We start from the raw sequence: 25,164 nt of genomic DNA on the forward strand, positions 1-25,164 counted from the left end.
GATGCTTAAATTTTTTTCTTTATTTCTGTTTTCAATTTCAAGGTCAATCTTCAATAATTTGCAGATAAAATGAGAGTACAAAAATGCTCCTTTTAGTCTAGTTTGAATCCCTATTTAACTGGGTTATTCATTATTTCCAAAGAAAACTAAGTCTGCTTTTTCAAACACTGTTTCTGTGCTCAGATTAAATAGCTCTTTCTTTTCAGAAGGCATGTAAAACGGATTTCAATGCAAACATTAAAACCTTTTACACTTGGGTGTCAGAACCGAAAACACAACTCAAAGGCTCACAAAAAACATGCATGAATTGCAGAACAGAAGTACACGTGAAAGACACAACAATGTAAACACACAGACATACACAAATGGATTTATATGTATATCAACATATGAGAAAGATTAAATAAAAAAAAAGTTTTCTGGTTTGTATGTGATCTTCTTCATTTAGATATCAAAAATCTATGTTTAACTTAGCACTTACATATTGCTTAGATGATATTTGTACTTTCCTACTTTTTACTAAAAGGTCCCAGGTTTTGCTGTTGCACAGCAGAGTTGTGCGTCTTCCAGTCAGTGTCATGCAGTCATGGTGAAATTATGAAATACAGTGAGGAAGCTTGAGGGACACGATGAAGGAACAGTGAAAGATAAAATTACACTGAGTCACTGAGAAGGGGCATTGCCTAATGCTCTCTGCTGGTAACTGTAAATTCTCGCTCTTTGTTTATCCAACATCCACTTTCTTTTGAGTGATTGCATTTCTCACATATTAGAAGAAAATATATTTTACATATATATACATATCAGAAGAAATTCTTATCCATATGTCGTGTTGGCATTGTGGAAACATGACAAAACGAGTTTGTTTCTATTTAAAACTTGAACTAAGGTTGACCATAAAAACTCATCCAGGGTTGCCAAATAATTTCAGCAGGCAGTGTGTGGTTTCAATGCAGCTTTAGATACCCTTCTGTGCAGCCAAGGACCGTGGAACAAATTAGGTGACATAATATCTTTTGAAAGAAAATTACATTTCAAAAATCCTGTCATATGGGAAGACAGAGATGTCAGCAGGTTCTTCTCTAAAAGTGCGTGTCCTCTAACAAGGTTGTTTTACTTCTGTATTTGAGCCATTTATATTTTCAAGACACTGCTTGAAGAACAGACCCTGTAAGCAAGACTCTTCACTCCAAGGAAGGCCACTGGGAATGAAGATGTCCAGATGACTCTTTGAGCTTACTTCTTCCACTAAAACCAACACAGGCATCTATTTTCAGTTCTTTAAATTGTCTTGTGCAGTATAGTCTTGTGCTAGATTCTGCCACCCCTAATTATACAGAGTGGTGTAATATTTCATAAGCAAATTGGTCATCTCTGCTAGTAGTTGTCTCTAGCAGAGGTAAAGTAAAGAAAACATAAATACAACCCGATCTATGTAGAGAGGCAGGATTCATGTCTCCACAACTTGCTGTTAGTTCTTCTATTAAGGTCCTTGGGAGCTTACGCATCAAGAGCTAACAAACTATCATCTTGGACACAAGGTAATTTCTCTTCACTTACCACTTAATGAATAAGAACAGTAACGTGTTACAGGACAGGAGTTTAGGAGGTTGCTTGTAACTAGACATGGTTCATACTGCAAAGGCTGGATCCAGTCTTCGAATGCCCTGAAGTTATGACCTTGAAGTAGCTCAGGAGAGTTATCAAGAGCAGATAGAGAGGTCATGCAGGGCACTCAGCCTTTGTGGCTCCACAGCTGCCACCCTGATGGGGGACGCAGTCAACAAAAGCAACATAAGCACAGATAATTAGGTAGCAATGCCGTCTCCTGCTAACCACCCTGTCATATCTCATACTCTGAATAGGAGACTCAGAAGACTCATATTCAGACAGGACTATCTCTCATACCGATGTGCTGCCACCTTTCTTTTGTTGTGTGGCCTCAGACATCAGATGCATCTGGTCAGCACATCAGTATGAAGCGATTTCTTAGCTAGTAAATAACCTCACTGCCAGCACTCCTTTGTATCTGCTCACCCTAATGTCAAATCTGTCCAAGGCACCTCTCTGTGGAACAGTTTGTTATGTAGTGAAACTTCCCTTTTGCCTTCTTTCAAAATCTGCTGTACCCTTACGCATACCAGCATCGTCAATTCCTTTCTGTAGCTTTCCTGTGTCACACGGGTTTATACAGTACACTCTCTGCATGTAAATCCTTCGAAACAGGAGTGGGTTACGAGTTTGGCACAGACCTGAAATGGCTCACGGTCTGCTCTGCACAAATAATGCAGAATCCTGGACGTGTGCTTTCAATCAGATTAGCACATGGCCACAAACAATGGCTATCCATTTCCAGATGAATATTGCTGGGCTGCTACAGCCGGTTTATTGTTAGAGTGAGTCAAGTCCCTTCCTGCCCTCTAATGTTGCAAGCAAGTTGGCAGGGAGCCACCGGCTGGAGGGATGTATACAGACTGTATTTGTCTTATGTGTACAACATTATTTTCCGTATTTTTTAGTCGTCTTATGTAAATATGCAGCACAAGATCGGTTTTCAGATAACGTGTTGAACTGCAGAAAGTGTAGCACACATTTTTTGTCCCCTTTTAGGACATAAAAAAGAAATATTTCTTATAAATGCATATTCTATTGTATGCAAAAATCTCTTACTGACTCCGGATTTCACTTTGCCTTTGTGTTGGAATAATTAATAAACAATTCCCTATTGCATAGACGTGTTGTACTCCACGGAAGGTGTTAAGTACTCATATACCTAGCAGCAAGTCATTAAAATGATCATAATATGGAATAAATTAGGATTCAGTCCCACAGTTCGATTTATAATGATTTGCCCAATTGTAAAAAAAAGATTTCTTGCATTTCATACATGGATTTTCTTTCCAGTGCCATCTGTTTGTTATGAACAACTTTTGAGTAGTTATTTGACCTTCTAGGGATATCCATATATGTTTGGTGGGGGAGGCAAATAAATTTGTCTTTTCTGTCTTCATAAAAATACAAATTCGCAGAGAATATACATTATTACTTCTATATTGAGAAGTAGTATGTTGAATTAATTCCTGGTCTTCACTATACTGGAAATTTATATTCCTTTTAGCTGTATATTTCTGATAAACATGGAATGCTATGACACAGGAGGCGTACAATGTAACTAAATACATTCTGCACACCAAAAAAACTACAACTGATTGAATGGAGTTAATTTTTTGAGCTGCCATTGGCAAAATATTCTTTTAAGAGTTACGGTTATTTTCATGTAAGGTTAGTGTTTACTATTTGCCCAGAGTCTAGTGAATTCAGTCTGGGTCTCAACATAATTAAAGGGCCATGTCTAAAAATCCCAAATAGCCAGAGCTCTACTTGCCGGCTTAAACTAGGAACTTCAAGTAAGTCTGATTAGGATGGAAGTTATTGTTTCTAAGTCCTAAATTCTGTCAATATAGAAAATAAATTAAAACTAAGTAATTGAAAGTTTAATATATAAAAAGATTTCTATGTGACTTAACTTTATATAACTGATATGTATAGTTTAGGAGATTTAATGGAAGCCACCTATGTGTCTCTTTCTGAGATATCTGGGTTTGAATTTTATGAAAGTGAGCTCTTTAAATGAACTCTGTAGATTTGAACGTACACACTTGAACCCCTTGTGTCTAAAAATGCAGCTTCATTTTCTTCATTTGCTGTTTTAAATTGAGATGAACAATGCCTCTCATCATGCAGTCTCATCCCAATAGCACTGCAGAACAAGACATACACAAGTAGATAACATAGCACTTAGTAAAAAACAAACGGCACAGATTTTGGTGTTTGTCTGCATGGTGCCACTGCTTTAGACAAACGACATCCTACAGTGTCTGCAGATGTTTTCTACAAAACATGTTTCTGAAGGCACTCAGCAGCAGCTGCCTACTGCATCCGACATAGATCATCTTGAGATCTTCAAATCTTCAGTGACTGATCACATTTAAAGTGCAGCGAAGTGTTCTCAGGTCCATTCTACTTTCGTTTTACTTTGTTAATTGACACAATTCTTTGTTATCCTTCTGTCGCTTTGTCTGATGCTTTTTGTAACATTAATGGTGACTTCTTTTGTAGGCATTTTCTGTGTGTCCCGTTTACCCTGTGAAAGTTTTAAACAGCACAGTGAATTCCACACTGACAGGACAGAGCCATTGGCAACTGCCTCATAATTAATGGAAACACTTCTATTTACTAAACAGAAAGACCTCATCAATCTTCACAGTACTGTGGTGTGGAACAAGTTTCACATTCAGCATGGGTGTAAGCTTTTGTGACTGCTTATAGGCTGGGGACATCAGTAGGCTTTGGATCAACCCTCTTGACTATTATTAGCATTTCTGTACATGTGTATTCGGAAAGTGGGGCAGATAAATCTGGTTACAGTCCAGAAGTGGAAAGTAGAGGCTCCTTTGGATGTCACTGGGAATTGGGTTTGACTAGCTCGAGATGGACTTTTCTCTAGTTTCTTTTAGGCTTCTTAAAAGAAAATACAGTTTCAAAATAACTCTTAGTTTTACTTCCATATAAGACCTACATACAATATATACCTTCCAGATCTTTGTCAGGTTATTTCCAAATATTCAAAAAGTCAGTCTCTCTGAAGCATGCAAATGCATCCCTAATTTAAATTTATCCTCCTTCATCTCCTAGGTTGTCTGCTTGTTTCCGTAAACAGTGTGCTGTAATGCTCAGGAAACTGCATAGGTCTAGCAAAGGACACTCATGAGTGGGCAGATATAAACACAGAGCTGAGATAGGTGGTTTTGATCATTGCATTTCCAGTGTTTCATGAGGCAATTTGCAAATGTAAATAAAGCCAGGTAAATTAAGTGTAATTTACTTGGTAATAATGCCAGCTGTAATAATGTCTGGTAAAATTCCACTGATATGAATGGAAAGTACATATTTATCTGTGGGCAGCACTGGGAGTCGCATCTTCCAGTGCCTATTATTTCTCATTTCTGCACTGAATACACCTGCTGCTTTGCTATCTACCCCCCCAGTGCTCATACTCACACAGTGATTCTCCAAAGACCACATGTAACATGAAAATCAAGGTAGGTTATTGCCAATCAGTGACATAACCTACTTCACCTTTGCTTTTGGGGTTGATTGGCCATTATATTGCCTTCACTCATCTTAGGACTCTTTTCATCAGCAGCATCTTTTACATCCAAGTCCTTTTCATCTTGCTAACTTCCTCAGAGTGGCTGAGGCTGGCAGGGCCCTCTGGAGGCCAGCTGGTGCCACCCCTGCTCAAGCAGGGACACTGAGAGCAGGGTGCCCAGCACCACGTCCAGACGTTACCCTCATGGGAGAGTGCTAAGCTTCATCAGACACAGCCCACGCCATGTCCCTTCCCTTTCAACACCACAAATTGAACCCTGTCATATAACCGGTGAACTGGGTGAAGGAGGATGCTGTAGAGCTTGATGCTTAAGAAAATGAGACACAGAAAGGTAAGGCAATTTACCTCCTATTACCTTAAAACTGATGGCATAGCCCAGGTCTCCTGAGAGCCCCACGTGCTACATCACATTGCTTTCTATGACATTTAGAGATAAACTGTAGTCAATGTGAATATTCAGATGAATAAAATGGACATATTTTGATTTGGTGCGTATGTGTGTGTATGGCAGAAATAGTCACACTCCCTCCTCTAGGCATCTAAACTTTAGGTGTCCAAATTGGAAACCTACTCACCTTATGGTTACCTAAATAGCTGTGAAAACAAGATTCAGAATTGCAACTCAGAGCTGAAGCCTAACTCAGGTACTACACCTTCTCCACTGTAGGAAGCTACATTTCCTTTTTGGCTATAAGAAACTTAGACAAATTTTATTCCTTTCTTATATACCTCCATTTATAGAATAATGTAAACACCCTACTAGAAGTGCTACAAACATTACCTGATGCTATAAGTACCAGAAATTTCCTTTCCTCACTGGGTTGCAATAGTACAAATACATTACTGAATGTATCTTGACTAGAAAAAGGTAGGAGGATACATTCAAAGCTATAGTGCCCCAGGTCAGGAACCCACACTTTGCCAAGAAGCCAACACTCAGGGTATTAATATGTTGTGGGAATTTACCCATATTACTGCTATTATACATATTTAGACTAGTAAGCCTAAACGCAGAAGTAATTTTTCAATTGCTTGCAAAATTAGAGAAACAATCTCCAACAATATGTCACGTATACACTATAATTCTGAAGTGTGGCCAAGTCTCTTTCAAATGGGATTAATAATTATGTTAGTTGTGTTCAACCACATTCAGCCTGACCAGTTCTTTTTTCTCTGTGGGCTAATGCTTATAAAAGGCATTTATGTTTTTTTTTTCTTTACAGCAAACCTGTGGCTCTAGATGTCATGCTGATGTATGATGTGTACCTATACTTTTGGAGCTGTGGGATATGGCAGGATTTGTGTCACTGGGAAATGTTTCTGTACTTCAGAACTGTAACAGGTAATATTGTGAAGGTTTAAAATACGCGTGAAAGTGGCAGCACAGTTGTTTGTTAGAAAATACAACTTAAAGTTTACCACAGATTGCTTTTTCCATTTGCTGAGGCTCCAAAGACTGGCTTTTTCATCCATGGTTGTTATGGATGATCCTTCTACAAAGCTTACACTAGGTGAGGGGTAGAAGGAGGTAGGACCTGATCCAAAGCCTAGCGAAGTTGTTAAAAAACTCCTACTGCCTTCTTCAAGCTTTGCATCCAGCCTTGAATGAACCATGCAGTGCACATAATTTCAGCAAAGCAGTAATGAAGGAAAAACATATTCCCTTTCAGATTTTTAATCTAAATAATTTGCACAACACATGGCACAGTGGGACTGAGATGAAGAATAATACGACTTTTTTTTTTTTTTCCATAACAAGTGTATGGATTGCTCCATCTGCCAAATAAAACATCAATTTTGTGGCCATTCAGGCATGAGACATTGTCAGAGGCGCTGGGCTTAATCACGCTGTGGTGCGGTGCAACCATTTTGTCTTATCCCAAGGCATCAAATACAGCTTGACTGCAACAAGGAGGATTGTCACGAAAATCGCGTTGACCCAGCTGAGGTAAGCACTGAGTGCTGGGGCATGTAATTAATTACACCCTCACCTCTGCTGCTCGGAAGCCGCTCTGTCGCTGCGGCACAGCTCCAGCGGGGTGAGCCGTGGGGTTTGCGCACTGGGGACCGCTGATGGTCCTCTTCTCGGCGTTCAGAATCCCTGCCGTGGCTGACGTTGTGCTTACACCCGTCTGAGCTGATTTTCCGTCCTCCAGAATACCTGGTGGGGATGTGTGAAATTGTGCAATTAGTACTGAGCAGCCGGTTATAACTGTGGCGGTGGTTTCCTCCTGTTTCACCCCTTTTTGTAGCAATGCAAGTCATGGATACCACAGTGAGAGCATCCTACCTCGTTTTGTAGCTACCATCCTTACATTTATTTTATTTTTTTCCCTTTCTTCTATATTTCACTGTGAAACATTGACTCAGGAAAGATGGAAGACGGTAGCAGTTCATCCACTTGCAGATCTCCATCAGCTTCGGACTGTGGGAGTTCCCACAAGGAGCTGCTTGCAAGAGCAAGGATTTAACTAAGAACCCAGAAGCAGGCACAAAAATGGGTTCCCCTTAAATCTGTTTTAGTTATAGTAAATGTGGGGAGCATGACAGATGAGAGACTAAAGTGCTGCTCTATTTATGGCCTCAAACTTATTTTTGTTGAGTAAACAAACTCAGAAAAAATATATTTCATACTCTTTTGACCATCAATAATAAAATAAATTATTAATTTGTTTTCTGCTCTAGCTGGGTGGACAAGGCAGACATTGTACAGTATAATACTGACCAGCCTAAAAGAATTTTCTCATCTTATTACATTAAGAAAAATCTGTTGTCATTTACAGTAAGTGCAGAGCACTACGCGTCTGGTTGCAATGCTGAGTCTGAAATTCAAATACAAAGAGCAAATGGGATGTATGACTGTAGGTCTCAATTTTATTTTGGCAAAGCTTGTTTATAAAGAGCTTTATGTTCTAATAGGAAAGAAAAAATTACTAACTGGCAATGAAGGTATCAAAACTGAAGCAGATATGAGTAGTCACAGATTCTAGGGGAAAAATAAATAGGAAAAACAATGAAAATTCGTTGGTACTTGAAATGTGCATTGCATCATCAAAACCTCCTGTCATGAACCAGGTGGGAATCCAAGCACAGTATATGGGTATTAAAAATGAAAACAGAGGAAATTCTGAATTCTTTGTGAGAGATCTGTCAGAAAAGCTGCTTTATCAATGGAAAACAACAACAGTAGCTGTTTGCAAATGCCATGATAGCATTGGTGGATAGGGGAAGGCACTGTCCCTCATCACATCCTTGTCTCTAAACTGGAGAGACACAGATTTGATGGATGGACCACTTGATGAGTAAGGAATCAGCTGGATGTGCGCACTCAAAGAGTTGCTGTCAATACCTCAATGTCCAGGCGGAGATCAGTGACAAGTTGTGTTCCTCTGGGGTCAGTACTGGGACCTGCACTGCTTAACATCTTTGTCACTGACACGGACAGTGGGGCTGAGAGCACCCTCAGCAAGTTTTGTGATGACACCAAGCTGAGTGGTGTGGTTGACACGCTAGAGGGAAGGGATGGCATCCAGAGGGATGTGGGCAGGCCTGAGAGCTGGGCCTGTGTGAGCCTCTGAGGTTCAGCAAGGCCAAGTGCAAGGTCCTGCACCTGGGTTGGGGCAATTCCAAGCACAAAAACAGGATGGGTGGAGAATGGGTTGAAAGCAGCCCTGAAGAGAAGGACCTGGGGGTGGTGTCCAGCACAAGGGCATGGAGCTGTTGGAGTGAGTCCAGAGGAGGGCCATGAGGATGCCCAGGGGACTGGAGCCCCTCTCCTATGCAGACAGGCTGAGGGAGCTGGGGGTGTTCGGCCTGGAAAAGAGAAGGCCCCGGGCAGAGCTTACAGCAGCCTGCCAGTGCCTAAAGGGGGCTGCAGGACAGCTGGGGAGTGTAACGCTAGAGCAAAGGGGGAATAAGCTTTAAACTAAAAGAGGGTAGATTTAGAATAGATGTTAGGAAGAAATTCTTCACGCTGAGGGTGGTGAGGCCCTGGCACAGGCTGCCCAGAGAAGCTGTGGATGCCCCATCCCTGGAGGTGCTCAAGGCCAGGCTGGATGGGGCTTTGGGCAACCTGGGCTGGTGGGAGGTGTCCCTGCCCATGGCAGGGGGCTGGAACTGGATGATATTTAAGGTCTCTTCTAACCCAAACCATTCTGTGATTCTACAATTGTAAGATTTCAGAAGTCAATAAAAACTAGTCACTGCACTTCCCTAAACAGTCAGAAGATGGTGTTAGAGTTTTCCTAGGACAGTTTAACTTGTAATGGTAGCTACTAAGCATAATGCTAGATCGTCTATCTTTTGATTTAAAAATAAACAAATATTGAATTGAAACTTGAAAATATTATATTATAGTTTATTTAGGAAACAAAAAAAATACTTCAATCTTTGGAACTACCTTTTTCTGCTAGATATAAAAACAAATGCTGTGCTCATAAATCTTGCACACATAAATCTACTTGCCATCAGACACCAGTAAACCACCTCTCCTACATCTCCAGCAAGCCCACAGCCAGTTGTATTTTAAGTCTTCTGTCTTCCTACCACTCCACAGTGTACAATGAGAGGCAGAAGAGCGACGGTGCAGAACATGAAACAGTATAGACCACACAGACAGCCAGTTTTCAGGAAGGGAGACAGAGAGGCCTCTATCTATGTATGAGTAAGAGCTCTAAGCCAGTAGTCATGGCATAGGTTGCTTATTCACCTTGCAGAGGAGCTGCGTGAACAAGTTTGAGCACAGCCTTGAACAGGCAAAATGCTCTAGGCATCCCCTACTAATCCCATTAATTGAATCTCGGATGTTTCAAGCATATATGACTTATAAGTTTTTCCTTCTGTGGAGTCATCCTCCCAAATTACTTTCCAACGTGTGTCCCTTTGGCCATATGGCCTCTAACTGAGTTGTCTTGTGAAACGGTTGTCTGCTGAAAAGTAACTTTATTATTAAGCACAGTTGTTCATTTATCAGAAGATTGTGTTCCCTCCCTTGGTCTTTCACAGAACAATTTGTTACATCAATACTTTTCTGGAGGCTGATGGAAAATCTCAATCAGTGGTATATTGGGTTCAGTTTTTGTTTTATTCTCTGTTAGCTTGCAGCCTGAGCATCATCCGTTGCGGGGATGAGACATTTCTCCCAATACCTGTCAGAAGTGAACCGGGTATCAGCATCTGAGCCTTCCACCCTCACTCCCACTATATAGATGCATGTATATACAGATGAGCCTGTGACCACCAATACTAGATGCTCCTAGCAGAGTGAAAAGCTTTTTTATAGAATCCTAGAATATCCTGAGTTGGAAGAGACCCATAAGGATCATCAAGTCCAACTCCTGGCACCACACAGGTCTACCCAAAAATTCAGACCACGAATTATTTTATTCTGAAAGATGTTTGCTATTCTGAAGTTAAGAAACTCTTGACTGCAAACCAGAGATGATATTAAAGAAAAGACCAGGAACAGATTGTTGCTTTTTAAATAGCAACTATTTTGCATTGCTATTTGGAGCTTGCCAGGGTGCACAGAAATGGAAGAGCTAACTTTCCTCTCCTGCACAATCTGGAATTCGCAAGCTAACAGGCTGGCAATGCTAGGAGTCTTGCCTCAGTGTCATTTAAAGCAAGCTAACTGTCTAGATATTTATACCATCCTCACAGCATAGGTTCAGTAAATACCCTCCACAGACTTTCACTGTAGAGCTTCAGTGGAAATTCAAACAAATGGGTTCAGCAGTGTTGTTTTCTTTCTCACTTTCCTGTCTTCCTGGACAACCCCTGCCAGCAGTCTGTGGGTCTTCTGGGGCCAGGGAAAACAGTGGATCCTATCACAACTCTCTGACAACTTCATATTTTTTATTTTTAAATGAACTGTCAAGCTTAGATTATTTTTATGGCTTTATTCCCCAAATCAGGGTTTCTGGGTGGTTATCAAACCTCCACCAAGGTAACGGTGACCTTCTCAGGGATGGTTAGGCAATGTTTGGGGACAGCCGGACTGTTCTCACCATGGGGAGAAATGGGTGATAAGAGACAGGCATTTCATTGCTCATAATCCTGTTTGTTGAAGGTACAGGAGCTCTCCCTCAGTGACCACAGGGAGGGCACACACCAAGCAGTAGCCCCAGAAATCCAAGCCTATCTTCTCATGGAGAACTGCACTTAAAACAATTTATTCTCCCAAGGCGCTGCTTACTGTCTTCTTCCTTCCTGCTGGCTTTCTAAGCTGCACGGGCAAGCTGACTTTTGTATTTCTTACCAGCCTGATAGAAATCCTTTAGGCGGTAGTCTGACAAACACTTCTTTCAGCAGCATCAGGGGAAGAAAAAAAAAAAAAGTGTTATTTTTAACTGAAATCAATTCCTGGGCTTCATTCAGCATCCAGTGACACAAGCAGTAGCCTCGGCACAACTTAGAAGGTAGCACAGGAGCTGAAACAAGCCGCAGAGACCAGCTCACGTTGGTGACCATCACACAAACCAAGACTGCTCATCCAGCTATGCTCATGCTTCTCATCGAGTTGCCTTGCTGGGCTGCCTAAATCCTTCAGAGGTACGTTCACGCTGCTTCAAATGAATCCCAGATCAGGGGACATGTATTTGTTTCTTCCATTCAACATGGATTCACCAAAGACTGCTGTTGTTTTACAGGAAGAATAGTATCCCAAAGGCTTCTGAACAAGTTGCTGGTCCAAAGTAGGGTGCGATATGACTGACTGCTTACAAATAAACCTATACAAATAAACATTTTTCCTAAAATCTCTTTCACTGAGAAGTCGGACGGTTTAAATCAAATGATAATCTTCAAATAATTCTTCATGTGTTTTCAAATTCAGAATTTGAATAGGTTTTGAAAAACCAAATTTGCCCTTCCCTTTTCAACTAAAATAGTGGCATTAAAATAGTGTCTCTTGTTCAAACTTCATCAAATATGTAAGTTTTAAAAAATATGGATATGGACAAATATCAACTTCAGTTATTCAGTTTGACGCAGAATAACTAGAATCTGCCCCTAGGACCTGAGCATGTTTGAAATGTTCCACAGTTTAAAAGAAGGGTATTTTTTATGAGCACTAATAACCGTATTAATACGTAGTGAACAGAGAGCCACCTAAAATGAGAGATGTCTCAATACAACCAGGAAGACCAGCAAGATAGGAAAATCTGCCTGAAATATGTATCCTGTGTGAAGATCAACAGACATATCAGAGGTAATACAAACTCCTAGAACAGGACAAGGTGGATATAACACAATTCCCACCATTAACACAAAAATTAAATAGTATTTTTAGGTAGCTCATATAAACAATATCTTTATATATGTAGAGAGAGAGATTTTATATAATATATAAAATTAGCTCTCTAAGAACATCTGCTGCTCACAATTAGTAGTTTATAATAACATTGAATATTCAGACTCCCAGTAGGACACCGAGTTTTTCCAGTCTCTCTGGGATAACTGCCTACTCTCTTTGCTGTAAACTTAATGAAAAATTTAATGTGTTCAAGTAAACATCAGAATTAGTTTTTAGAAGGAAGAGTCTGCGCACTTTGATGATGCTGTTTAGTTCTATCCCTGCTCTAAAACTCTCTTTATTAAATAACTGTAGCTATTATCTTCAAGTTCCGTAGTGCTTCAGACTTTTCAGTTCTTTAACATATGATAGTGTCCTACTCATGACTAACCCATGACTTAAGTTTTCTTCATAAAAAATTCTAGGCGGTAAATACTGTTCACAGGCATATTTTAGTTCATAAATGACACTTGACAATTGTGCACCAAAAAGTTGTTCATAGCCTTGCAGACTAATCACAAAATAAATAAAGCACGTTTAAATCATATTTTGTTACCCTTTAAACCATTTCCCTCCTAAATGGGAAGGGAACCATCTAAGAAAGATTTTTAAAGGATCATTTTAGTAAAGAGGATATTCACCACAGAGAATTCCAAGAAAATGTAAAATACGGAATAAAAATCTTAGATGTGTATTTCTGATTCTTTTTCTGTTATGATGACAATGCTAGTGATAAAACCAGGAGCAACGTATCGATGATGCTGTAGTTCTTCATACAGCCTGGTTATTCCTAAGAATTAATGCACAAACCATCCTTTATGAGAATATCTCACAAAGGTAAGAGGAATTTTTTACTTTTAAGATTTAACTCTTTCTAACCAGATTATAGTATGGAAATAAAGATGATGTGAAGATGGCAAAAATGGTATAATTAATTCAGAGTGCAGAAGAAAAACTGGAGTAAAAGGCAAAAATGCAAAAAGCATGGATCAACTGCTGACACAGATACAGGAAAAAAAAAAAAAAGAGAGAGAACTATGGGGTCAATTTTGTGCATGACAAAAGATAGAGATATGACTTCCTCATAGCCTCATAGTTTTTTTTATACCTTGTCTCTGTATCAGATAGCTAATACATGTTTGCTAGTGATCAGGAAAGGAGCAGAAACAATGAGAGAGCAACACTTACAGGCAGCCCATAATTATCAGGATTCCAGGAAACTTCTCAAAACCCAGATGGCATGAAGGTATGGCTGCCTGGTTGTATAGTCTGGGTCCAAAGAGCAGTATCTTAGTAAGAACCAAAATGAACTGAAATTGTATATTCCACTATTTTACAACTACAAAAAGCAATGTTACAATAGCTAACGCTGGAAAGAAATTGGGAAGGGGTAGGAAGCCTGGTAGTACAGAGAATACGTGAATCTTAGCCACAAGGATCAGACCTTGGTGGAGGAAATGATTCCCCATGTGCTTGCAGCAATGTTCTCCTGCCTGACCTCAAAGCAGGAGACACAAATTCTGACCCAAATAAGCTGCAGATCTGACCCAGTACTGTGCACCCTGTGCTGTCATGTGGCGTGGTACTGAATAACAAGCATGCATTTGTTCAAAGTGAGTAAATGTTGATGAGCACGCCAAATTTATATCTACGGAACTGGCAATGACAAACCAGTAAGGTTCAATTTTCTGGTTCAGCAACACCCTTCGTTTATTTATCATGGCTGTTATCTCATGAATAATGCATAACTGCTTTATAAAATGCCTGCATAATAAGATGTACACTGCCCTGTAAAGATGTACTCAGAGAAAATTTGCAGTAAAGAATAATGAATGCTATTACTACAACATGTAGACGCTTCTGGAGAGAATATGTATTTGGTACTGTCACTGAATTTCTTGCTTTTAGTGTCACAGATGGGTGACAGACATACAGATCAATGAAATACCTGTCTTCTAGGCCTGCTCTCCTGATTTGAAACTACTGATGCTTGAGAAAACTACACATCTGCAGGGCTGAGTGCTGGTAGGTACTTGTACAGCAAAAATACAACACAGAATGGGTCCTGTTAAAAATGAATGGATTGGAGGCTGTGAAGAAAGCAGAGCTTAAGTCATTGCCTCTGAAGCAGAAGCCTAAGGGATGATGCCAGATGGTCAGTGCAACTGCAACAGACTTTTTTTTTTTTTCCCAAAAAGGAAGGATTTGGAAACTTTTGGACATAGCAAAGAGTGATTTTTTTTTTTTTTTGCTCTAGATGAAAGAGCCAGAAGATCTGCAGAGGGAGAACATTCTGCAGCAGGAAAATGTCATCAGAAACAACATCTTGTATTTATTGCATCAGCAGTTATCATAATGCAATAAATTTACCTCCCAGACATTCAGAGAATCCAGACCGATTTATCTGAACTCTAACATGATAAAAACTGTCGACAGTGAAGCAAAACAAAACAAAACAAAATAAAACAAAAGTATTTGTGTCTTTGCCACCGGGGACTTAGTGCTGCCCTCAGCTCACAGCACGCCCTGCAGCCGGAGGGGCTGCATCCCATGTCCCATCACCTGCTTGTTTGAACTCTGCTTGTCCTAAGGAGCAAGGCAGTCTCATTTTCTGTTTAGAAAGTACCTGCTTTGCTTTCAGTGCTAAGGAACTAGGTAATAAATAAGAGGAATATGAAGAGATCTGTGTTCATGCAAGACAAGAGGTCTCAGATAACACTTAATAGATAGCAGAGGTTAAATTGGACTCTCTGACCCTCATTTGGCCATGGTTTTGTCATGTTCAGAGCCTTACAGAATTATGTTCTTCTGTAACACAATGGCATAAAATGTCTAACTCGGTACTCAAAGCACAAGCTCATGATTAATATATTTAATAATGTAAATGATATACGCACAACGGGGTCCTGGCAAAACTGAGAAATTAAGCACCATGTCTTGTTTTCCTTTTTTCCAACTTCATTTCTGAGCATAAGACAAATGAGATTTTTAGAGATCTGTGCATTTCAAAACTTCTCCTAGCATGGCTTTTTTGAAACATGGCAAGATGCTCCTCTTGTGTAAATACAAGGAATTTTTTAGAGATTCTGAAACTGCAATTTAACATGTGCATGCATAAATAAACATATGATAAATAGCTCTGAAAGTCTGGTTGGATTTATTACTGCAATATTAAGATTTCTGCTATAGACTGCCCAAGGATTCTAGCAAGCAAATAGAACACAGGGAAGTCAGCATTAAAGCCACAAACCTTGATGTGCTTGATGGTCTTATTTCCCAGTTACAGACAAATGCAAAGTGTCTCCGTATTGGCATGTTTTGATTTCAATTTATGATAAAGAAAAATGGTACAACTTCTGAGCTGTTGTAAACAAACTTAAAATTTTGCAACCACATGAAATGAAAGGTGAATATAAAATCTATGTTTATTCCAAATAGTAAAACCACTCTGCAATGATCTTTAATGGTGTGCAAAATATCTGCCAAATATTAGCCCTGATTTAGATTTGTTGACTCGTCATGCTGCATGGAAATCTGAATGTTCTGAAGATGCTGTGATCATTTCAAAGATCAAGATACTGCAGGGAAAATAGACTCCAGAAGTAGATTAGGAGGGAATTGGTCTGATCCTGAAGGGAAGATAAGAAATGTAAGCTTGAAAGGATTGTAATCAGGGTGCTAGGGAAGGACTTCATGACAGAAAGGTGTCAGAGTCTGATGGATGAAGATACAGATTTTAATAGCAGGAACAGGAATGAAGAACTGAATTTTCACTGCATTGTGGAAAAAGCATTGGCAACATTTTGGAAGAGCCTCCATACACACGAAGAAGTCTCAGACATTGACAGCTGAATATTTTTTAAGCTTGGGAAAATCTTGAGATGGAACAGATTAAGGAACTTACCAATGCCACATGATGTGCCAGAAACAGACTGCTCTTTCCTCCAAAGCGAAAAAGCAACACACGAATAGCAAACCTCCAAAACACTTTAAATGTTAGAAATATAGACAGCATGTGGATCGTATTCTCCACATGCTGTATGGAGATCTATGCTGTGTTTCAGTACTGCCTGTGAAAAATTCACCCTAAAAATGATACACTCCATGCACAGTGCTGTACTTCATGGCTTTCCAAGCTAAGTCAAGTCACCTCTGTTTTCCAGGGGTGTTTGCTTTTGGATCAGTTGCTGTTTGATACTTTCCTTTTAAAATGGAAAGAAAAAAATAGGGAAGCACTACGCTGGATGGAAAACAAGATGCAAGCTGCTGACCCTCTCCCAACCACCCTTACCACAACTGCTGTACCCACCCTCTCTCAAGGAAGGTCCTGAACAGCGGCTCAGATTTGCAGGTGTTCTCATGGTCTTTCTTTCTTCTTAGGGAGGGGGCAATGAAACATCACTCATTTTGTTTTAGAATAATTTCTGGTACAGAAATAAGAGGCATTATTAGCATTCTCATTACCTAGTTAATGATATGTAGAAGCTTAAGATGAGTAGGTTGTATCATTTCAATTAATCACTGAGAGAAGCAGCAAAATATTTAGGCAGATTAAACAGAAATCTTCATGAAAAGCACCTACAAGCACATGAAATTTGATCCAAAATGTCACTTCAGTTTTGTTCACCAACTTTCAGCAGCTGGAAATGGAAGCAGAAGCTTCCAGGTGAGACATGAGACGTGCTTTAACAAAGAGTGATTAGCTACTGGGATAATTTAAAAGGACTTTGGCAAAAGGTCAATGACTGGCAAGTTGTAAATTAAGTCTGAATGTCCCGAAGACACTCACACTCCGTGTGGGAATTAATTTAGAAAAAAAAAAAAAGGCTGTATGGCCAGTTGAAATTTCCAGCCTTATAGTCTATGACTATTTGGATGGATATTGATGATTTCACTGGCTCACGTATGACTGAGATTGTAAAATGCTTTGGCTTAAGATATCTGTATGTGTGTGACAAAGCTGCTGCTCACATTTTGTGCTCATCCTAAAACAATTGCAGTGGTTGTGTTAAAACCTAATGCCATGAGCTGTTAGCAATCTGCTAAGTAACTCCATGACAATTTCTTCATCTTTTCTCCTGCCAGTGCTGAACACACTCAGAAATCACTCAGATAGGAGGAGATATTCATACTTCCAGCACAGCGAGTGTCAGCATAAAACCCTTCTGATGGCCCTCGTGGGAAATGCAAGCAGTTTACAAGAATGACAACTGCAACGTGAGAGGAAGCAAGGAGAGGGCTATATCCAGCTGAAGCATACGAACATATGCATTGCTAGGAAACTGGTAAAAAAATCAATCAATAGAGGGGTTGGCTGATTAGCTGGCATACACCTGAGCAGGCTAACGTGAACCCATGATCTTCCAGCAGGAATGGGAGGCTGAAAATTACTTCTTTTTCATCAGATGCTTCAAATTTAAGGCTGAGTCAAGCCAATGACAATACAGAATCAGTCCGGAGGCTCGCAGTGCATTTAAGAAAACCTTAATATGGAAAATCCTGCCTTGCAGCCTAAAGCTGCCAATGCTACCAGCAAAATGTTTCTCTCCCATTTGCCTGTTCGTTTTACTCTTAACCTGCATTTTTCCTAAACAGATCAGCAAAGGCAGTGTGACAGCCTAGGGAAATAATTATGCATGTGCTCATCAGGTAATAAGATCGGGGTAGGAATGCATTATCTATCACTGTGCAATAAAGGTACAAGCCACTTTCTTTCATGCAAGTGCACTGCAGAGCCATGTATGTAATCACATAATGCATCTTTGGAAATATTATCCACACAATCTCGAAAAGAGTGCTGCTTCATGGGAGTCAAACCAAAAGCCTTATACTAAACTCACAGCTTTGGTCATAGAGTTTTTCAGTCTTTCCTGTTACTGTATCTGAATTTAAGATAAAAGCCAACTTTAAACCCCAGAACTTTTAACTGCAATCTATTGATTTCATGTGTAAACTGCAGAAGTACCTGAGAAAAAAAGTGGGATGAGCAACATCAGTTCTGTTTCTACTAAGAAATGTATTTTTATACCCGACAATGGGTATCTAGATTTTTTTTTTTCACTTTAAAGTTTTTGTTTTATTTTTTCACTTAAGTGTTTGCACACATCACATTTTAGTCACTTTGTTTTAGCCATGGGTAAATGACTATACTGGGGTAAACTATCAGTCCTAGCGGGTCTACTTTAGACTGTAAGAGGGATTTAGAAAGTCTCAGCCTTTGTCTGGAGGGGAATTATTCAGAGATAAAGAGACCTGGTGGAAAAGTCTTCATAATATGTTTAAAAATCATAACTGGCTGGGGCTCAGGTTGTACAATCCTTCCCTCAGGCATTTCCTTCAGCAAAGCAGAAGGATGCCAGCACCTGCTTTCGTGGGGCAGGATGGGCAGCTGGAGGTGGCAGCACCTCTCAGGGGGCTCAGTGCCACCCCTGGTGCCACAAACACATGGCCATCAAACTCTGCTGGGGCTGTCACCTACAGAGCCCAGGGCAGCTCACAAAACAGCAAGCTGAAGGCTCTTAGTAGGAGATTTCTTTCATCTGTTGATTACCTCTGATACTTTTAATTAAGTTTATCATGCTGTGGACTCTCCTTTTTATATGGCAGTGGATATTTGTTAGGGAAGAATTCATTAACAAATACTTAGAGGTGGTGGAGGGAGTTTGTTTATTTGCCCCATCAGAACACACTAAATATCACTGACATCTTTCTGCTGAACTGACAGAACACAAGAAATAAAAATACTCACAAAGCAGATGATTTCCCAGAATGGCCACAGTGTCAAACAGCAGCAATAGTCCCACCCAAATTATTTACTTTCCCTACACATTCTCCCAAACAACATTTACTTCTTTAACAACCCTTCTCTCATAATCTAGCAAAAAGCTTAATCATGTGTGGTCTCAGTATCAACAGGACTTTTACTGTGCTCAGAAATGAGATGTTCAATTTCAGGAGTGTGGTGGGTATGGTCTGAAGACTCAGACATACAAGGAAAATGCCCTTAAGTTCTCTGATGGTGTATTGAGATATTTTATTGCTTGCAAGTTGTATTTCAGCTTTTGTGCTTAAATGACATCCGTACCTACGTGAAATTAAGACAATATTGAACTATTAAACTAGAGCAAAGATTAAAATGCATGGCTTGGAAGAATTTACAAGCAATGGTTGGGCTAAAAATTATGGTTATTACAAAAAGCCTTATTTATCAACTGAATCAAATTCTTCTAATAATTTGAACGCTGTCTTGCAGTGGTGTAAATATTGGTTTGGGCCATCACTGGGTTTGATGCTGAGCAAAACCCAAGGGTATGTGCTGAAGGAAGAACAGCAGTGCTGTCAGTGCAGTGGGCTGCCCACCATCACTTATTACCGAGGCTATCCATTTAGTTCTAGTGTTTTCCTCCACTGCTGTCTAAGGCTTTTTATAATTCCCTGATCCATAGACACATGCAAAATTGTCTATTTTTACTGGCAAAGGCTACTGCTATTTTCCCATTTCCAAGGCAGGAGTACAGGACATAGGGGAACAGCACTGGTTCCCCTATGTCCTGCTACTTCACATCCTTCTCTGGCAGATGTGCTGAAAAGTTTAGCTAAAGTCACTGAAGTATTTGTGGGTGATCAGTTCTTCCAAAACAGCCGCCTCTCTGAGCTTTTGGTATGGAGTTTGTGCTTCCTAATCCTCTTCTTGTGCAGGTGTTAAAGGACCTGCAATAACACGCTCTACAGAGCAGCCTTACATGTATGGGAGGGCTGTTACCACCCATGTGAATGTTAACACACTACAAGCTGGTGTGCAAAGCTGAGCAGACACGTAAGAACTCTGCTTTCTGAAAGCCAGATGATAAAAATTAGAAGCAAAAGCTTTCTCTCTCTATGAAACATCACACGTGCTCTATTTTTCTTTCTTCTCTTGCCTTTTTTTTGTTTGTCTTAGAAGGGTTTCTTCAGTACAGTCCTCCATACAGACTCCAGCGACAGCTGAACTTGAAAGAGACTGTTGTACACTTAAAGTCCAGAAACAATATTAAAATGGGTTCCTCTAACTCATACCATATTATTATACCCAAGATCTGGATTAAGGCAGAGTATGGAATTACTGTAATATGTCTACAGCCCAGAAAGATGCTCTGTTTATTCACTTTGACTGTAATTCTGACCTGCAATAAGGTTATCTCCTTAAAATATCACATGCCAGAATCACTGCTGTAGTGGTTCCTTGAGCATACCAGATTTTGAAGCAAGCAGTTAAACAAGCAGTTTTAACAGGCAGAAGGGATACTGATATACCTGAATTACTCACTAGCAAAAGTGAGCAGTCTTTGGCTCCCAAGCTAAGACAGATTTTTTTATTAAATGCTCCTCTGCAGTCTGATTTACAAGAAACACTCTGCTGCACAAAAGAAGTTCTTCATTTACAACCTGATGCTTGTTCATTTATATTAAGCCTTTAACTGTATGTTTACCTGGCAAATGAAGCAAGAGATGATTGCAGCTGTGGTCAAAACCAATCCCCGGTCTGTGTTGTTATGGCAACTAGTATTCAAACAGCCCTAGGATTTTTCTCAAACTGCATTCAGTCTCTCCTACTACAGAGAATGGAAAAGCAATTTTCAAAAACTTCTGTACGGAAGGTTGCCATTGAAGCACTGCTTTCTGCATCCTGAGACATGGCCAGAGGCTAACTGCGAGGCTGAGCACAGGCTATAAAACTTCCCGTAGTCACAAAACAGCAGCGTAATTGTGTCCTTTAACCCCAGAGGAAAGAACAAGAATTATTCATAAGTGCACAACTATGCTAAAGGCAACCTTGCAAGGTAAAATGCTAGCCAAGCAGGCTGCTGGATACTAATGACATTTCTCTCCTATTCTTGTGATGGATTTTTTACAGTATTTTTTTTTTGAATAAAAGACTACAATCTGCTCCCATTTCATAGCTGCTTTGTGAATGTCTTCACAAAGGGATGAGCTGATCCCAGTGTAGGTTTCATTTCTGGCAGATCACCAACTGCAGTTCTGTTTTCTGATGCCAGTTGTTTCTCCCAGGTGCATCAGGTCAGACCTGTGGATAATATTTTTCTTCAATGTGCTTCAGGAGGAAAGACTTTACTATAGGAATAGTACAAAGCACAAAGACAATAAAAAACAATTGTCTTTGGTTTCAAAGCTTTAGCCAATATTGTGAGAGAGGGAATGATAAAAAATAAATGAACGTTTTATTAGTCGAGGCACTGAACAAATGAGTTCAGAGACAATCAATACACAGCTTCTCAGCTCTGATAGAAGGAGATATTTTTCACTTGGTTGCTACATCATTTAAAAATTAATTACTTTTATTTGCATTTAAGTAACAATCTCCAGCCAAGACTGGGGTCGTACTGTGCTAGTCACTGTTGGAAGCAGGAAGGACAGATCCTGTCCTAAGGAGTTTGCAGCAAATGAGCTAAATCTTGACTGTTAGGTCTTCTTGACCACGAGGCAACATGCTGCTTTATCCAATCTGAGGCACTTTCAAGTGTGATAAAGAAAATAATTGAATACAGCAGCTTAGTCACTGAATGAATGAATAAATAAATAAATAAATAAAAGAAACAGAAATAAGACGGTCTGCTTGAGAAAGGACAAATTGTTATAGTTGCTACTTACTTGGTTTTGAACACACTTTTCCAGTACTGGTACGAAATTTTGCATCTTAACTTCCCAGCCTACATACATGCACATATCAGAGATTCCCAATGTAACACAGCAGAATATGCAAATGTGTTTCAAAATACTTCAGGTTTTGTGCATTATTTTTTTTTTAATTAAATCTTTTCCCTGTGGTTTGCCTGTAACGCATTGTGTCTGCCCCTGGGGACCAGCCTGATCCTGTGGATTCTTCCTCCCTCGCAAAGTCATTTCTCGTGCTAACACTTCCACTTAGCTGAATCAGACCGTCTGAAAGGGAAGGCAATTTGTGCAGAGGGTTGCAAGGATCAAGGAACGGTTACCAAGCAGAAATGTAGTCTATTATTTCCCCCAGCTATAGCCTACGCAGTAGCCGAACCTTGTGAAAAGCTCTTCGCTTGCACACCAATGGTGCTCATACGAGAAGCTGCTCCTTTGTACTCTCTCATTGTGAGTCCTCCTTTTTTCTCCCTCCTGGAAGCCACTCGCCCCATGAACAGTACATAACCTTGTGGTTTAGAAGATGTCTTTCAATTTCACCACCTGCGGTGCTTCATGAAGTCGTTTATTACTTTTTTACTGCACTCATCCTTACCAACGCACCCTGTTCATCACTGCCACAGGCTCAGCGCTGTCATGCAGCCAGCTGCGATCGCACGTATTTGTGCCTGTTAGAGACTGGTCCTGAACCTGGGAAAAGTTGTCTGTCTGATTTTAGCTATAACAATTGTTCTTGTCCCATAGGTCTTCCCCCTCCAAAATGGAGAAAAAATGTTAAAACGTAAAAAATCATGTAGGGAAGCAAACAAATATTCTAAGAAAGGATAAGTTGAAATAGAAAATAAATTAAAAAAAAAAAAACTATTGCATGACTTCCTTTTTAATTTAATGACAATTTAGCTCTCAAAATGCTTTAGTAAATATACAACCACTTGGCTGCACAAATACATCCAGTTCCAATGAGAGTAGACACAGAACGCTAAATATGATGTCTTACAAGAAGAGAAGGATATAATGAAATTTTGGGATGAGATGAGATTACTAAAATTAATATATAGCAGTTACTAGCCCTTTCTTCATTAATATGCTCACGGATCCTGTATACCACATGTTCTATCCACCTAGAGCAATTTGTCCCTGTTTCTGTTTTGATATGCAATGTTTGGGGTTGTTATTTTGCACTCCTTTGACACAAGCCAACAATCCCAGCCACCTTGTTGTTGTTGGCTTGTTCCCCAAATCCTTCCTTCATCCTGTCTTCACTTCTCTCTCTTCACTGTATTTTCCCAATTTATTCCAAGGGAAAAACAACAAACGACAACTGCATCCTCTTCTCCCAGCTGCCTTTGGCTTGTCCCCTTCCCCCTGGCTCCCAGCTGCAGAAGTTTCCTACCTCCCGTTACCCCAGTGTTATGGGATCACATCCCATCTCCTCAGCTGCCCCTTCATCCTCTTCTCCCCTCTCTTACTCTCCTCTTTTGTCCCCCACTCTTCTGTAGTTCTCAGCTCTCACAATAAAGCCATGTTTTCCTGTGTAAGCCTTAAACCCACACTTGACCTCATTTGCCCCTCCAATTGCTGTTTCATCTCCCTTTCATCTGTAAATTCATGGAATGCCTCGTTTCTGGTCACTGGAGTACCTCTCCTTAGTCCCTTCCTTTCCTACTCAGCCGTTACCCTACCACAGCTCTCACTGAGGTACTTTATGACTTTCTAGGACCACTGAGCATTCCCCAGGTTCCTTGAGCTGCTGGTTGTGGCCAGCCTGGCTGCATTGAAGTGTGAATCTTGCCCTTCTGAAGCCTTGTCCTTCCTTGTTCCTATTAGCCTCTCCTCTCCTCATTCTTCTTCTCTATTCTCTTCTGCAATGTATTTTTGCAGAGTGTTTCTCTTGCCCTAATCATTTACTAGTGTACTTGAGAGCCGTCTCTTGTCCTCTTATCTCTGGTATTCTCATCTTTGAATTCAATTATCGTGTGTTTCCGTGTAGAACACTTACTGATCCATCCCTTTATCATCTCCTATTCAGTATCACATCTCAGACTTCTCCGTATGATGTTCAGCCATCAATACAAAGTAGCCATGGCTAAAACAGTGATGAATGTGAGTCCTGAGGCCATTCTTGCTGTGTCTATCCTGCTGGAGGTAGCACCGTTGCCTGTCATTCAAGCTTCCCAGCCAAAATCATCTCAAACCTCTTTAAATTCCTTCTCTAATCTTTTCCCCCAGGAGTACAACACCCCCCTTCTCTTCTCCATCCCTGTCACACGGTGTCGTCGTCTCCCCGCTCCGGCTGGCCGGTGGTGCCCACCTTTGCCAATTTGCAGCCATGCACTTTTTGTGATACCTCCCTGGTGCTTTGTAGCTTGGTATAAAAAGCTACAAAGCTTCTTCCCTCACCACACACGCACTGAGGCTGCCCGTATGCACTGACTGCTTTACACACAAGCTAGGATCTCTCTGGGCAGCACTCATTTCCCCGTGGTGCTGGTACATCAGCAGCACGATGAATTTCTGGAGCGAGCCTGAGATTTCTAGACACCTCTGCATACCGACTAGTTCTGACAAGACCTTCAAAGCCCACATCAGATCAGATCAGAGCTCCTCGTTCCCTATCCCACCTTCGTTCCTAGCGCAGTGCCCGGCTCCCCGAGCCCCAGCCCAGCCCGGGGGCCCCCCTCGCCCCCCGCCCGGCCCCGCTCACCGCTGCGCCCCGCGCCCTGCTCCCTGCCTCCGGCCTCGGCGCCGCCGGGCTCCTGCTGGGGGCTGTCGGAGTCGGTGTAGGTGAGCCAGGTGGACTCGGTCTCCCTCGTCCAGCTCTCGTAGTACCGGGGCTCGATGGCGTCTGCCCGGCTGCCCCCGCAGCCCATCGCGGCGCCCGCTCTCAGCGCCGCATGGGGCACGGCAGCATGGTGCTGCTCTCACTGGCACGGCTGGGCTGGGCTGGGCTGGGCTCGGTTTGGCTCGCTTGGGCTCGGCACAGCTCGGCACGACCTCCCCTGTCTCCCCCCGCCTTCTCGCCCCCTCT

General features: G+C 40.9%; 1 protein-coding gene across 1 annotated transcript; it reads right to left on the reverse strand.

The window, feature by feature from the left end:
- On the reverse strand, nt 1–25,164 carry BAALC (BAALC binder of MAP3K1 and KLF4). The gene is made up of 3 exons (XM_027452564.3): nt 24,841–25,164; nt 7,165–7,334; nt 1–4,144 (listed from the first exon to the last, which is right to left on the reverse strand). Exons 1-3 carry the CDS (start codon nt 25,004–25,006, stop codon nt 4,040–4,042), a joined length of 441 nt encoding a protein of 146 aa, XP_027308365.1. The 5' UTR covers nt 25,007–25,164; the 3' UTR covers nt 1–4,039.

This window comes from Anas platyrhynchos, chromosome 2, assembly GCF_047663525.1.
Source record: "Anas platyrhynchos isolate ZD024472 breed Pekin duck chromosome 2, IASCAAS_PekinDuck_T2T, whole genome shotgun sequence".
Taxonomy (NCBI): Eukaryota; Metazoa; Chordata; class Aves; order Anseriformes; family Anatidae; genus Anas; species Anas platyrhynchos.